General features: G+C 44.3%; 1 protein-coding gene across 1 annotated transcript in view; it reads right to left on the reverse strand.

The window, feature by feature from the left end:
- The window catches only part of PDGFRL (platelet derived growth factor receptor like), a 48400-nt gene extending 40575 nt beyond the window's left edge, over positions 1–7825 (reverse strand). Inside the window, exon 1 of the mRNA XM_007459903.1 lies at positions 7654–7825. Coding sequence (XP_007459965.1) covers positions 7654–7708 — 55 coding nt within the window. The 5' untranslated portion in view covers positions 7709–7825. The remainder of the gene's footprint in view (positions 1–7653) is intronic.
- Between the last annotated feature and the right edge of the window lie 9308 nt (positions 7826–17133).

A 17133-nucleotide genomic window follows, 5' to 3' on the forward strand; every position in this document is an offset into this window, starting at 1 on the left:
TTTTGCGGTACGCGGCCCTCTCACTGTTGTGGCCTCTCCTGCTGTGGAGCACAGGCTCAGCGGCCATGGCTCACGGGCCCAGCCGCTCTGCAGCATGTGGGATCTTTCTGGACCGGGGCACGAACCCTTGTCCCCTGCATCGGCAGGCGGACTCTCAACCACTGCGCCACCAGGGAAGCCCCTGAGTCTCTTCCTATCTCCCATCCTTCCTCTACTCTGGTTCCTCTGGGTCACGGGCCCTGCTGAGCTTTCTCAGTCCTTCCGGGGAGCGGGACTGTGCCCTTGAGCCCTAGTCTCCAAGGCGAGTCCCAATACCTGCTGTTTGTCAAGACTTCCCCAGACCCTGCATATTTGGTTTATTTATGCCCAGGGTTCTAATGACAGATGGGGGTGGGCAGGGGTGCCCATGCACACATTTCTGCAACCTCCCAGAAGGAAGAGCACTGTAATCGTTGGGAACATATTAGACCCACAGAAATATTCTAATCCAGCAACATCAATTGTGAAGCATAAGCCTCACTGCTACAATAGGTAAAAGTAACTGTCTTTTTCTTAAGGAAGAAATTAAAAGCCTACCATGATGCTGTCCAAGCCATCTGTGCCCTGCAAGCATTTCAGTCAAACTATGCCTGTGAGGGCTTCCCTGGTGGCGCAGTGGTTGGGAGTCCACCTGCCGATGCAGGGGACGCGGGTTTGTGCCCTGGTCTGGGAAGATCCCACATGCTGCGGAGCGGCTGGGCCCATGAGCCATCGCATCTGAGCCCGCGCATCCGGAGCCTGCGCTCCGCAATGGGAGAGGCCACAACAGTGAGAAGCCCACATACTGCAAAAAAAAAAAAACAAAAAAAAACTATGCCTGTGAGAGTCATGGACCTCTGGATTGATGTTTAATTTGGTGGTTTTTCTTCATCATGAACAAGAATTCAAGCTATTGGAAATGACAACAACTGTTTGTAAATCCTAGGGAATTTAGGCAGCCCATGCAGTTTCCCTGATTCTAAGCTCTCAGATCCTGTGTGGTAATGCTACTCAGCAATATTCGATTAACTAGTTATGGATATTATGCCTTCAAATATGTGTCATCATCCCTGAAAAATCATTTGACCTTTTGACCAAATAGGCCCATCAGTCGGTCCAGCTGTCTGGCCATGGAACTGGCCCATGGTTTGACAGTGGCGACACACAGTCCAAGGAGCCGGACCAGTGGTCCCATGTACAAGTCCTAGGACTGAGCGACTCCGAAATCCCATGTCTATCTTTTTCAAAGAATGACTCTTCAGGCTAACTAAGTAAATTAGTTATTTTCCAAAGGCCTAAAAAAATTTAAGAATTTACAATGTAGATATACAAAAGTGAAAGTCCATTACCATTGCATTTTTGAGATTATGGCACAGTATATTTTAGAGAAATAAATGACAAAAGTCACAAACCATTAAATGTCATTACAGATTTTAGGTCCTGAAGTCATTGTTGACTTACTGTGTGACCTTTGGAAGTTACCCTCTCTCTTACTTTCCTCATCTGTAGATTGAGAATTATATGGTAATAATGACTATCTCATGGATTGCTGTGGGGATTAAATGAGTTAATATGTTTAAAATGCTGAGACCAGTGTCTGACCCACAGTAAGTAAGCGCGAGCGAGGTGATGCTTGTTTTGTGGTTGTCTCGTAATGTCTCAGGGTGATCTCCATGATAAACTTGTGATGGAGGTAAAGCAGCTCATTATTTTTCCTAATTTACAGGTGAAAAATTGAGACCACAGATGACAAGTAGCTCACCCAAGGTTACTAAGGTGGCAGTGAAAAACCAGACCTAGAGTCTCTTCTGGTTCGTCTTGTTGCTTTGAATTCACTCAAGATCAGCATTTTCACTTTATCTGCATGAATCTCAGGCACAGCACCATTATCTAAGTGGTTTCTTTGTTTGGTAGGTCACGGGCTTTGACAAGGAGTTCCAAGTCAAACAGAACTTGATGCCCGGGATGAGGGCACAACCTTCCTGGAAGGGCTGGAGATGCTTTTCCAAGGCATACATTACAATCCCCAAGTGAAGAGATGCTGGTCAAAAACCATCTCCAAAATGAATGAGTAAATGCTGCACAACCAGAAGTACATAGGGCAAAGGACTGTAATTCTTCAGCATCAGCTGAGGATTGATTGCAATCAAAGCTTATTCAATAAAGATGACCTGACTATTAACCTCTCTAATTCTATCAGACTGTGTGGGAGGAGAAAATAAATTCATTAGAAGAATCACTGACAGCTGCTTAGATGCGCATTCCCTGTAAACACAGCCATACACATCAAAGACCTGAAGCGTTCGCTTTTTTCTCTGCATGGGCAGTTAAGGGGAAAGACCTGACCTGAGAGCAGCATCTAAATATCCACACTATAAATCTGCTGGGTAGCTCAGGGGTTCCCCTAACCAGTTGTATAAACTGGGACACCTCACTCTCGTTTTTCCATTCCTCATGAAACACCCCATAGGAACACATATACTTTTCCAAGAACAAATATGAGAATTTGAGAAAGCAATGACAGTAGGGAGGTAAAAATGTAGAATGATGAGAGCCTCTTTTCCCTACCTGCTCGGGAACCCCACTCCAAAATATCCTCAATATCATTCCTTAAAATATCATTTTCTTATGAGAGCAACTTCTAAGATTAGATACTTCTATTTCAGGATAAAGACCTTAGATTGATACATTTTTTTTTCTAAGCATCCATCAGAACACAGTTCATCGCACTTTTTTTTGAGATATAACTGACAGCTCAACTAACATATTAGTTTCAGGTGAACAACGTAATGATCCCATATTTATATATACTGCAAAATGACCACTCTCTCTTGAAACACTTTATTCGCTTGGCTTCCAGGACATGTCACTGTCTTGGTTCTCGGTCCGTTAGGCAGCCTTCCTCATCTTCCTTTCCTGCCTGAGTCCAAAGGGCTGAATCCTTGCAACTCCTCAGTCTCTAAGTGGCCTCACCAGTCCCCTTGGCACTAACAGCATTTATATGCTGAGAGCTGCCTTGTTCCTGTCCTCACTTTGCCTCTAAATCCAGACCTGAATATTCTGTCGCTTACTCAGCACTGCCACTTGGAAGGCTAGTGGGCATCTCAAATTGGACGTGTCCACACTGAACTCTAGATGCCCTTTCTTTTTTTTTTTTTGCAGTATGCGGGCCTCTCACTGTTGTGGCCTCTCCCATTGAGGAGCACAGGCTCCGGACGTGCAGGCTCAGCGGCCATGGCTCACGGACCCAGCCGCTCCGCGTCATGTGGGATCTTCCCGCACAGGGGCACGAACCCGTGTCCCCTACATCGGCAGGCAGACTCTCAACCACTGTGCCACCAGGGTAAGCCCTAGATGCCCTTTCAAATTAGCTCATTCCCCGGTGTCCCTTTATCGGCAAATGGCAACTCTATTCACCCAGTTGCTCAGAACATAAACCTGAGTCACACAGGATTCTTTCTTTCCAAAGCCATGTCCAATTCAGCAGCAAACCCTCTTGGCTTTGCCCTCAAAATAGACCCCGAACCCAGGCTCTACTCCCTACACCCACTGCAACCATTTTCACCTAGACTATTAAAAGAGCCCCCTATGCAGGCTCCTGGCTTCTACCTAAGCACTCCTACCTTTGAAAATATGTTAGACCATGGGCGCTTCTCCGCTGGAGACCCTCCAGTGACTTTCACCTAATTTAGAATAAAGCCTTAAGTCTTCCCACACCCGACAGGGCATTGCCAACTCCCATCTCACTTCTCATGCTCCTTCAGCCACAGTGACCACCAGGACACCTTGAAGCTCATGCCCTTGGCTTCGTAGCTCTTCTTTCAGACAAGCAGCACCTGCTTCCTCCCTCTCAGCTGGCCTCTGACCCTCCTATCCAAACCCCACGCACACTGCCCTCGGCAGCCCTCTCCATCCTCTTACCCTATCTTATAGGTTCAGCTGTGTCTCCAAAAAGATACATTGAAGTCCTAACCCCTGCAACTGGTGAATGTAACCTTATCTGGAAATAGGATCTTTGCAGACATAATCAAGTTAAGATGAGGTCATTAGGTATAGATACCATGGGGGAAAGGGGGGGGTGGGATGAATTGGGAGATTGGGATTGACATATATACACTATTGATACTATGTATAAAATAGATAACTAATGAGAACCTACTGTATAGCACAGGGAACTCTACTCACTGTTCTGTGGTGACCTAAACGGGAAGAAAATCCAAAAAAGGGAGGATATATGTACATGTATAGCTGATTCAGTCTGCTGTGCAGTAGAAACACTATACTGCAATAAAAATTAAAAAAAAAAAGATGATGTCATTAGGGTGGGCTCCAATCCAATGAGCCGGTGTCCTTATACGGAGACCCACACACAGAGGAAAATGCCAGATGAAGACACACACAGAGGGAGACGATGGCCAAGTGACAACAGACGCAGAGATCGGGGAGATACAGCTGTATGCCAAGGGACGCTGAGAATCGCCGGCCGCCAGCCAAAGCTAGAAAGAGGCAAGGAAGGATTCGGCGCAGGGTCTCAAGCAGCAGCATGGCCCTACTGACACCTTGTCTTCTATTTGCCAGGACTGTGTGAGAACTAAGAACTTGTAGTACCTTAGTTTGTGCTTGGTTACATCAGTTCTAGGAAACTAATACATCCTGATTATTGATTTTTCACGCCGCTTATCAGTTCCTGAAATGTTACCTTTACTTGTTTGTTACCTGTCCTCTCCTATGAGAGCACCGCAAGGGCAGGGCTTTACAACCTTGTACAGGGGCAGCCATCAATCCTCAGAACTTCTCTCACTGCTCTGGCTGGCACACTGCCCGGTCTCTCTGCTGCCCCTAAACTTTTCTCTTTTTCAGCTCTAAGAATCAGAGATGATTTTGTATGTCAAACATACAGACCAAGATCCTAAATGCTTCAAAACACTCATTATTTGCACTTGTGAACAAAGACTTTTTTACAATTTTTTCATTATAAGGTTTTCTGAACTAATTTTTATCCTTTTTCCAAGGAATAAATTGAGTCACAATAGTGATACCGAGTACTGGTTAGAGACTCATTTTCAGTGTCACTCCCCTTACCTTCTTAGAGATCAGGCTGTTTTGCCCTCACATCATAATGAATCTCTTTAGTTTCCCCAGAAAGGGAACCTTCACAGGACGGAAAATAAGCCCACGTTAGACTGAAGATCAAATTAGTATTGATCAAGGGTCTGGCGTGAGATTGACAAAACAGCAGCAACAAATCAATATTTATACTTCATCATTTGCTCCCAACACTGGGTAAAAATATGTAGATAACAAAAGCTGGTAAGGACCTGTGATGTTGCACTCTTTTATGTAAAAATAGCAGCACCGTATCAACAAACACAGTGGCATGTATTCCATACAAATGCTGAAAATCAGGTGCCATGAGCCACGTCTGGCTCTAAGTGGCATCTTGGGCCTTTTAACTGTTTTCATGCCTCACTTTCATGCCACAAGAGTGGCATGCCCTTCCAACTCCCACTCTTTGTGAGAAGAAATAATATTACTTCTAAAAATTTAAAGCATTTTAGAATGAAGCCAGGCAAACTTTGCTGGGTTAGATCAGATGTACACCCAGTATATGCTTACAGGGAATTCTTTCACTATTAGAAAGCCTCTCCTAGAAGTGAGCAGAAAGACTGAAAGGCAGTGGGAGAAGTTGAGTCATGGGCCTGTGTCTGCAGTTTGTGCTTTGGGATGACCCAGGAATGCACCATATTCCGACTTGTTAATCAGGGGCTGGCACTGGAAGGGCACCCCACCTAAGCCACTCTCAGTTCCTGGTCCCAGCCAGCCACATGATAACTCAAACCCAAGAAAACATTCTTAATAGGTTTAGAAAAACTTATATACTTTACTGAAGCAGATTTACTTTTCTAATTATGTGTTCAATATTTTATTCACAAATAGTTTATACTATATTTTACTTTTAACTTTTAAAAACAAAGCCACAGTGCTATTATCACATCTAAAATTTATCAATTATTTCTTATATTCAGTCTGTGTTCAACTTTCTCTGATTGTCTCATAAGTCTATACTGTTTGTATAAATTACATTTGACAAACAGATGCTAATTGATTCAGGCAGCTGTTTGTAATCATGGTCTGGGCACACATTAGCTGGGAGAGATTCAGGAGGCAGAGGCTGAGGCTGCCCCCCGGAGTCCCTGCGGCAGGCATCTTGGGTGAACTGTGTAACCAAGTGAATGGGCCACTTGAAATTATTTTGTCTGACCGTCTCTTGCCCTATTCAAAGAGTGATACCAAATACTACATTTCCATCACTTCAGTGATCACATACGAGGACCTGCCAGGAGCAATTTAATATTGTATTTTACACTGTGAACTCAGGCCAACTGCTCTCTAGGCAAAGAGGACCTATTCCTCCCCGCCCCTCCCCAGGAGAAGCATTGCCTACACTTTATCCAGCAAGGCTCTAGGCTTAAGGAGCCTCACATTCAACTTCAAGGCCCACAACCATTTTGGACTTTGCAAACCAGAATGTGGTCTTTTTCTGGCCAATGCTTCTAGTTTCATGGGAAAGAAAGGAACTGGTCAGGACTGAGTAGTGGATGAAAGATGTGAGCCAGGGTGAGCTGGCCCCAGCGGGAGGTTGCATAACAGCAAAAGCTGCTTTTCAACCAAAACCAGCAAAAATAGTGACTGCAGAGCAGAATTCCAAGGGAGATCTCAGGATACCAGTATGTAACAGATGCAAAATATACTGCACGAATAACACCAATGGAAAAATAATGGAGCCAAGCAAACAATTAAATGTCAACAGAAATATAGATAATAGACATAGAAATACAACAGTACACACACACACACACACACACACACACGCACGCGCGCGCGCGCGCGCGCACAATGAAGTCTGGCCCTGTGGTTGTGAGTCTACACAACAGGGTGGGCCCAGGACAGGCACATATTCAAAAAAGTTCAGCGGCACAAGGGCCCCCATATGATGTACAGAAATCCATGTCCTTCACCTTCTCCCCTCCAATCCGATAAGAAGTGTAACCGCTGTGGATTTTTGAATCTTTTGGAGAAGGTCTGATACCCAGAAATATCTGGTCTAAGACTTAGGCACATCTCGCAGGATTCAAGCCCACGCTGGTTTATGAAACGAATCTAGGACTGCAGATGGGGGAGGAGGACTCTGCGAATCTTGCAAAAGGCTCAGTTTATGTGGCACCCGCCCTCAAGAGCAGAGAGCCGGGGCGAACGCCGCGCGGAGGTGGAAACGATCCGCCGCTCCCAGACAGACACGTTGACACTGGGGGCTGGACCAGGGGCTACCTGGGGTTGTTCCGTTTGCCCGCTGCCGAGAGCTTTCCAGGAGCGCAGGAGCGCTTCTGGTGGGGATCCTAAGGGTCAGAGCAGCTGCCACCGTCCCAGGGGCTCCGAGGGAAGGTGGAGAGAGGGAGGTAAAGAGACCCTCCTGGGGGGGGGGCAGGTGCACGGAGTAGGGAGCGGCTCCAGGGCTGGGCCTCGGAAGGTCTAAAGTTAGAAGACCTGGAGGACGATGAGGGCTGGGGGCGGGGGGAAGTCCGGGATCAAGTGTCAGGGCACAAGCCGGGTAGCCCCCCACGCAGAGTAACTCACCGTCGTCCAGCGCTTCGTGCACCAGCAGAAGACCCAGCAGCAGCCAGACCTTCATCTTCAGGGCAAGGGGTGGGGCAGAGGTGCGGGGGACAGCAGGTCCGAGGCGCGCGGAAAGCGCAGGGCGAGGGCAGGGGCGCCAGGGGAGGCGGCGGGCGAGGGGCGGGCGCCTGGGACGCCGCAGCTGGAGGATTCGGTTTCATGAGGAAGAACAGATTTAGGGGGAAAGTTTGGGGATTTTCCTTTTTTAAAAAACAATTCTCTGTGTAATGTAGCCTCTCCTGCCCCCTGGCGGAGCCATGAAGCGCTGCGCTTTTTCCCGGCGCCGAGGACGAGGGCGAAATGTCAATCATAGCAGCCACTCAACGAGTTCCCCCAACGCTCGGCGTTTCACGAAATTTACCAACTTCAAGCAGGCCCCGCGCAATCCTGCGGGTACTGATGAGGTCACATGTAACCGTAGCTGTCCAAATGTCACCAGCGTTCTCCCCACCAGCTCAAGTGCAGCTATAATGCTCTGTAAAAAGCGCCCCCTAAGTATTTCTCTTCATTCCCAGCAGGTCTCTCACTGGCTCTCACTAACAAGACCACTGCCCTCGGTTGTCCTGGCTCTGCACCGAGCCCTGTACCTGCTGGACACGGCGTCTGTCTTGCAGTTGAGACGTGAGAGCCCTGGGGCTTCAGTGGGGAGGCTGCTCTGCCTTCAGAGGGGCCCACGGCAGGCCATCTCCTTCCCCGGTGCCTGGCAGAGGTTTTGGAGAAATTTCTCCTTCCTCTTTTATTCAGAAATCCCATTGCCCTACATACTATGACTCAATTAAGCGTTCAGGAGGGACTGTGCCAGAAAAGAGATCCAAGTAAGAGCATCAGGGGCCCCTCCGGACTCCGAGAAATTGACACCTTGGCTTTCCCTCTTGTGCTGGGGCCTGGGGTTCGGTCTGCAGCTCCTGTCCCTCACTCCACACGCCCCCACGTCCTGCGGGCTCTCCCTGCCGGCTATGCGTCAAGGCCGACGCACTTTGCCATCATCCCTCCCTCCCCGCCCCGGCTCACGATGTTACCGTCTGTCATCAGCGAGGGGCCACAGCCTCCTGGTTGGTCTCCCTGCCCCTCCTTCTTGCACCTCAATCCATGCTTTCTCCAGCTATTAGACTTATCTTCAAATGCAACTCTCAAAAAACTCTAACCCAACTAAAAACGCTTCAAAGGCTCTCCAGCAAGGCTCCTGCTACAGAGTTCTCCGGCCCCGGGGCTGGGGGGTGGAGGCATCTACAGCTCCTCGGTCCTGCCCTTCACACCAACAGCACGCTCCCAGCGCCCGCGGGGGTCCACTGCTCCTGCTGCCCCCTCTACCGCCAAGAGTCTCCTTCCTCCTTCCACCACCTTCCTGCCCTCTCGCCACCCCCAACGCCTGGCCGAGCTCATCCTACAAGGCTCAGCTCAGACTTCACCTGCTCCGGGCTGGGCTAAGCGCTTCCCTAGTACAAATAATTCATGGTAGCAGCTGCAACAAAATGCAGGACTTAGCGGTGAATCTGGTTGTGCTTCTTTCTCCTACACGCTCCTGAGTTCAAGGGCAAAAAATGCGTCCTATTAAATTTTGCATTCTACCACCAGTTTCTGGAAAGTAATACTCATTAATTAGGAACTTACCGTGTTCCACACAGAGCATAAAACCCTCAACATGCATTTCTTGTTCCTTGTATCAACAAGAAGCTTACAAGGGAGGCTGTGTGGTTAGTTTCGGCCCCATTTTATGGATGAGGCTGCCCAAAGGCAAACTGGTAGGAAGTCGTAATCCAGGTTTTGTCTGACACCCATGTCTCTGGGTCGAACCCTCATTCTATCGGTTAAAATGAGCTGTTGAAATCACTAGAAGTGAAAGCTTTCCAACAGGGCCCTCCTGACCATAAAGTCACTCCTCAGAAACTCCCGAGACTGGAGGCAAGTACTTTGTGACTTACCTGATAGGCTTGATAACAGAGAGCTAAGATGGCAAAACAGCCAGACGGCCAGAATTGCAACCCATTCCACGGAGAGAGGGAACACACAGTCTGTTCTACCCTTTGAAGGAGTCGGGAGGAGTAGGTAGCTGCCGTGGAAGTAGCCGTGCAAAGAAAACAGCTAAAATTGTAATGAATCCTTAAAAGCTGAATGCAGGCTGGCATGAACATTTCGAATCCTTGGGAGCCTCAGACACAAGGAGAGCCCAGAATCCTTCAGCAGCTCTTTCCCACAAGCGTCCGCTGGTTGTTTACAAGAGGGAGAGGGAGAGGGAGAGGGAGAGGGAGACCAAACGGCACCACATATGAAGAGAGTTGACATTAATGAGGGTTGCACTCAGCTACTCCACCTGTTTTCTTTTATTTCAAAAAGACCTTTTTTTCAAAATTAATTAATCCATTAAAAATATTTTAAACCACTACAGAACTATATAGGACAGGAAATGATAAACATACACTTTCATGTCCCCAACCCTTCTAGCTATAAAGTATTTCATGGTAATGATGCACCATAGTTTAAATTTTGCTCCTGTTTATAAATACTTTGGTTGTTTTAAAAAACTCCTTTACAAAAAAATGCTGCAATAACTGTCCTTATCCAAATAGCTTTATGCCCATGAGTATTTCTATAACACAGATACATAGATAAAAATGAAATTATTCAGCCAAAGGCCATGATATTTAGCAATTTTGATTAATGCTGCCAATTCAACAAAGCTGTTCCTATTTATAGCCAATTCTACTTTCTTTGGGAGCCCATGAGCCTAAGCATTTTTTCCCACCCACCAGTCCTGGATGTGACTAATCTATTCAATTTTTACAACCTGGGAGGGGGGAATCTCATTATGCTATTTCAATTCCTATTCCTTTTATTACTATTAAGGATGGGCATCTTATGTTTTTATTAGCCATTTGTATTTGAAAATTGAGTTCTTTTTCTTATTGCCTTACTATAGTAGAATCTTAATATGTTCTGGATAATAAGCTCTTGGGTGTTATACATACTGCAGACATTTTCTTCTAATCCTTTGCTTGTGTTTTAGTTTTGCTAATGGTGCCTTTCTTTAAGAAATATAACAGATGTTTAGCAATTACATTTTTCAGTAATTTTTTTCATGGCATCTGGGTTTTATATCCCCTTAGATGGACCTTCTCTGCCACAAATCAGCAAATTACGTGTTCTATATTTTCATCTAAAACTTTTATAATTTTGTTGGTCTGTTTAGTCTTTAAATCCGTCTGTCATTTTTTGGTTTTGGTATCACAAATTACAAATCTAATTTTATGTTTATGTTTCCAATTGGATGATCAGTGTCACATTATCATTTGTTAGATGATTGGTTCTTTCCCCATCTTTCTGAATTGACTTTCAGTGTGTATTAAATTACACACGAACATGGGTCTGTTTCAGTTTTGTCTATTTTATTCTATTGATCTTTTTATCTATACCTATAGAAACACCACACTGCATTAACTGGTACCGATTTATAGTATGTTTTGTTATTTGTTTGGACAAGGGATGCCCCCATCATTGATCTTATGTTAATTATGCTTGTACATTTTCTCTTCCAGATGAAGTTTGAAATCACTTTGTCAACCTTCATAAAAACTTTGTGTTTTGATTATGATTGCATCGAATTTATATTTGGGGGAAGAATGGTCATGTTTACAATATTAAGTCTTCCTATCCCAGAATGTGTCATAAAGTTATATATATTTCCATTTGTTCAAGTCTATTTTTATGTCCCCATTATATTCTATAATGGTGAATGCTGGTATTAGGACAACAATTTTGAAATTCTGTAATCCCAAGCCTTCTTAAGTGTATTTTGTGTCAAACACACTTTAGCTAAATTTGGGCTACCTATGTGTGTGTGTGTATGTGTATAGATGTGTGTGTGTAGTTACTAGTTAAGTTATAGTTAAGCACTTATATAGTTATAAACACACAGTTATATTTTTTCCATGTAAGTCTTATTTGTTAATTGTTAAACTTAGTTCTTATTTTTACTTGCTTATGAATTTGTTTTGCTATTATGAATGAAAATTTCCCCCATTACATTTTCAAATTGGTTAACTGGTATATAGAAAATAATTTTGAAATTGTATTTTCCCAAACTTCTGTCACATATACTTTAGCTAAATTTACATGTCTAAACTTATCCTAGGTCTGTGTTATGGTCTGAGTTGTGTCCCCCTACTTCCCCCCAAATTTAAATGTTGAAGTCCCTCACGTACATAGAGAACAGACTTGTGGTTGCCAAGGGGGAGGGGGGTGGAGGAGGGATGGAGTGAGAGTTTGGGATTAGCAGGTGCAAACTATTACATATAGGATGGATAAACAATAGGTCCTACTGTATAACACAGGGAACTATATTCATTATCCTGGGATAAACCATAATAGAAAAGAATATAAAAAAAGATGTACATATATATACATAACTGAATCACTTTGCTGTACAGCAGAAATTAACACAACATTGTAAATCAAATATACTGCAATAAAAAAAAATCGATGTTGACGTCCAAACCTCCAGTACTTTAAAATGTGGTAAATTAAAGAGGTAATTAAAAAAAAGTAATTAAAGAGGTAATTAAATAAAATGAGGTCATTAGGGAGGATCCTAAACCAGTATCACAGGTATTCTTATTTTTAAGAAGAGGAAACTTGGATATAGACACACAGAGGGAAGATCGTGTGAAGATTCTGGGAGAAGAGAGCCATCTACAGGCCAAAGATCTGGGCCTCAGGAGATGCCAACCCTGCTGACATCTTAATCTCTGACTTCTAGCTTCCAGAACTGTGAGTAAATACATTTCTGTTGTTTAAGCCGCACAGTCTGTGGTACTTTGTTATGGCAGCCCTAGGAACTAATGCAGTCTGTTAGCATGGGAGGGAGGGTTACAAGAGATATAGGGGCTTTCCAGGATAGTCACAAGGCTTACTATCCTTGAATGAGACAATCACAAGATGACTCCAAATTTGAAAAATGAAACTGCCAAAGTTGTATTTTTTATAGGTTGTATTTCACTGAAAAAATCCATCTGCTTTGTCTCCAGGGTGAGAAGGAATTTTATTATTAGATTCTCTGTTTGCATTCATCTTCTCCATTCTTTCTCCAACAATTGCTGTAATATTGGCCAATTAAAATGAGCATTGCCTTACAGCTGTAAGTCAAATACTGCTTGAAGCCTGGTTTCCTAAAGCATGATCACTTTTTGTATGTTTGTGTTTGGTCACCGTAATGGACCCTCTTATTTAGTCTAAATAGTTTTCAGTTGACCTCTTGGGTTTTTAGATAAACGATCATATTACCTGCAACAGCCAGTTTTTCTTTCTTTCTTAACTGATGCCTGTCTGCTCCATCCACCACACTCTTACACTGGCCTCTAGTGTTTGCAGTCCACTGACCCCCCAACCTCATGAAGCGTGGGGTGGCTCAGCAATGGAACAAAGCAGGGGGTCCAAGCCTCCTGTGAATCATCAGCACCTTCCTGATGCTGGAAAAGAGGAGCCTGAAGACACAGCATCAGCCTCTTAAAAACAGCCTTTAAGTGTTGAATCATTATGTTGTATACCTGAAATGAACATAATAGTATGCGTCAAAAAAATAAATAATTAAAAATGAAAATAAAACTGTGTCCAGGGAACCACTGTCGTACTTGGGAGGGCACAGCTTTATCCTAGCGACTGTGCGTTATCACCTCTCTCCAAAGAGCAGAGGCAGCAGCCCCTGGCATTGGCTTAACAAATGGAGACTTGGAGAGAAAAGGGGAAAATAGCAGAAGGAGAAGCAAAAATCAGGAAATGGGCGAGTGAGAGAGGTAAGTGTGATCCAGGGGTAGGGAGCAGGCTGCGCTTATAGACTTACGTCTGTAGAAGCACATTTCTTTTTTTTTTATTTATTTATTTTTTGCGGTACGCGGGCCTCTCACTGTTGTGGCCTCTCCCGTTGCGGAGCACAGGCTCCGCATGCGCAGGCTCAGCGGCCATGGCTCACGGGCCCAGCCGCTCCGCGGCATGTGGGATCTTCCCGGACCGGGGCCCGAACCCTTGTCCCCTGCATCGGCAGGTGGACTCCCAACCACTGCGCCAACAGGGAAGCCCTAAGATGATTTTTTAAATTAGTGTTTTAAGGTTTGAGCAGGCGCTAACTTTAGTGGTTTTAAATATAGCTCTGAGAATCTCATTCTAATATAAATGCTAGACATTTTCGATGCTCCCAGAGCCACTCATCAAGAGACACCATGGGGTAAGGTAAGGATCCCAGAAACCTGGTCTACTTAAAATGGGCCAAGAGAAATTACTCTCCTAGCTCCAGGATATGGCATGCTGTAAAGATGTTCCACCTGTTGGCTAGTTACGAGAACCTCTAAATGGCTAGGGGAAGACAGACAACTATCAGCTAAAACGTAAATGACTTGAAAACCTCCCTCCTCTCTTTACTCAGTGGTGTCCTCCTTCCTACTTCAACAGTCCTGTGCCTATTTGCTATCTCCTGCTTACTTGCTCTAAACGCTCACTTTTTGAAAAGCATCTGCTGTCAGTCATTCACAACTTGGGCCAATTTTAGTCAATGTTCCAAGAATATTGACATTTTAAGTCTGATTTCTTCCAGGGCAGTGAAGCTCTTGGTTTTTGCTTGAAGAAATATCAGGCATTAGTGAGTGGACGGGGGAAGATCCTGGAGACCTGGAGACTCAGCCTCTGGGGAACCCCAGAAACCTGAATCATGAGGATGCTGTGGTCCTTGTAGGTTAGGGAATGCAGAGCCCAGAAATGAGCTTGCTCTCCATCATGGAGATTTGGCCCTACCCTGAGCTGTATGGTTCTCCTGGGTAGCAAAGTCTCTATCTTGTGTTTCTATCTTCATGTTGACTGCTCCAGTCTTAGTAGAGAGTAACAGGGATTCTTTACCAGAGACTATGACTTTTGGAATCTCTGATACCTAAAAATATCTAAGAGTTGGCTATGAATCTGTTACTAAGAAAGGTTCAGGTAAGTAAATCAGTATTGAGCTGAGTTTCTTTCCAGATAGTTTCATCCATACTTTGACCTACTTTAAAAGACAAGTTGAGATAATATGATAATGGTTATTTTATGTCCTTTGAGAATATTTTGGAGATATTTTATGGGATGAAATGAATCACTCTTTCCACACAGACAGATGGGGACTTCTCAGCACAGTCTCTCAGCAATCTACTGGCTTCCTAAAATGGAAGTCTATCAGTGGCCTTCTTTAAAGAACACTAAGGAGATGGTGGTCCTATCTCCAGAAGTTCCTGGCTGGACCCACAGCCTGACAACTGGGGTCTTATCATCCCAAGACCCCACTCAACAGAGGTAGCTATAGTTGCTCGCACTTTGCAGCCTGATCCCATGGTGCCAGCACAGAGGCGGGGCCTCAAAACCTAGTTAACAATACTAATCAAGCCAACAAGTAGCTAAATTAGGTTTTAGGCTTCTATTTGGGAAATACTTTGCTGTGTTAGCTTGGTTTTCAATGCAGGCTAAATTGATACTAAAGCTTATTAAATTCACCATGGTGTTCCCTCCAATTTATAAAAGCCAATAGCAATTAAGTGTGTACACAATGACATTTCAAAATTAAACAAGCTAATTTAGGAGATGTGCAATTTTAAGTAACTTAGAGCCACGTTAGAAAACTCTGACTTCTCCCTCCCCATCAAAGGGTAAAGAGGGCTGAAGTTGGTAAATATTTATTCACTATACCGTACAAAATTTCTTTTTTTTTTTTTGTGCGGTACATGGGCCTCTCACTGTTGTGGCCTCTCCCGTTGCAGAGCACAGGCTCTGGACACTCAGGCTCAGTGGCCATGGCTCACGGGACCAGCCGCTCCATGGCATGTGGGATATTCCCGGACCGGGGCACGAACCCGCGTCCCCTGCATCGGCAGGTGGACTCTCAACCACTGCGCCACCGGGGAAGCCCCTCAACCTCAAGGGGCTTCTTGTAGACAAAAGCAATGTCAAAGAGATTGGTCCACTAAATAAATGACAGTTGAAGTGGAAGGATCTCAGATGTGTGGTCCTGGGGTGGCATGCTTCAGGCGCAACTGTTATTATTTGGAATGTGCCATGAGGATTGAGTATATGTGAAGACATCTCTTTTATTTTATAGGACTTGGTATTCATACGGTAGGCTGCCAGGTGAATATCCTCAACAGTAGATTTGTTTCCATTTAGATTGTACTATTGATATATTTCTGAGCTGTAAAGCTTCCTAAATAAAAAGGCAGTTTAAATTAGGTAAGTGTGAAATGTATGCTTTTGGTAGGTGTGATACATATGCATACTACACTATTATAAGTCGTATTAAAATTTATTTTAAAAATACATGGTCATGTTAGAAAGCATATTTTACAGTGGTAAAGCAGCAGCAGTTTTTATTCATTACAAATTCTAAAAAATAATCCAACTTTATAAGTAATAAGGAACACTGATTATCATTAAAGACATTTAAATTTAAAGTTACCTACTACACAAAAAAATCTCTATATTCGCATAAGGCCAATGTATCTGTTGGTTTTTACAGACATAGAATTTCTGCAGGGTTTTAGGCCCTATCAACAGCTTCTATTAAGTACAATGATAACAAAATAAAGCAATGAAACAATTGGGCACCAAAGATGAAGAGCCTGTTAACCAGGCACAGGCCAGAGAAACCTGTCCTGTTGGCAACACAAGGTTCTTTACCAACTGGGCCAAGGCCCATGCACTTTCCTGCCCAGGCTCTTAGTGCTGGTGCAGAAACTGCAGTGGTGCCAGTTCCAGGAAGCAGCCATCCTTTCCACGAGTCATAGAGGTTCCTTGGTCCTTATCATTTACCTTGTACTCATGGGCTATTTGGGGCTGAAGTTAAGGACCCCAAACTACCTTAGTTTCATGTGAAGTCTTTCACTTCATATCCTACCCTGTCATCACAAGCTCCCACCAACGGGGTAGCTATAGACGCTCATACTTTGCAGCCTGCCTGACCCAGGGTCTTGGTTATGAACCCCATGGAGCTGCTGTCAGTGGTCAGTGAAGGCTCTTTAAGGCCAGAGATTATGGCAGTGGCTTCAGCCGTGATGAATAAAAGCAAAGATAGTGCTCCCAGCAAACAGGGTTGCCATTGGGTTGAGCCATAACAAAATGCATTTGATATGAACATGACTGTGTACATATGAACAATAATAAATGTTAAGAAAACCAACCACTAAACCAACAACCACAACAATAACAGATCAGGCCTCTCAAAATTCAGAAAGCCATTAAAAAATGTTTAAATATGATATACAAGGAGATAAAAAAAAAAACTCAGCTAAACAACAAAGTCAATCAACCTCATTTTCACATCTACGTGTCTGAAAAATGACCTGTGATGGCATTAGTTCCTACATGAACTTTGGTACTTTTTCCCTTGATATTTTAGGACAAGTTAGAAAACGTAGGTAGAAAATATACAGAGAAGGCACT

The sequence above is a fragment of the Lipotes vexillifer genome, unplaced genomic scaffold (assembly GCF_000442215.2).
Source record: "Lipotes vexillifer unplaced genomic scaffold, Lipotes_vexillifer_v1.1 scaffold614, whole genome shotgun sequence".
In the NCBI taxonomy this organism is placed as follows: domain Eukaryota; kingdom Metazoa; phylum Chordata; class Mammalia; order Artiodactyla; family Lipotidae; genus Lipotes; species Lipotes vexillifer.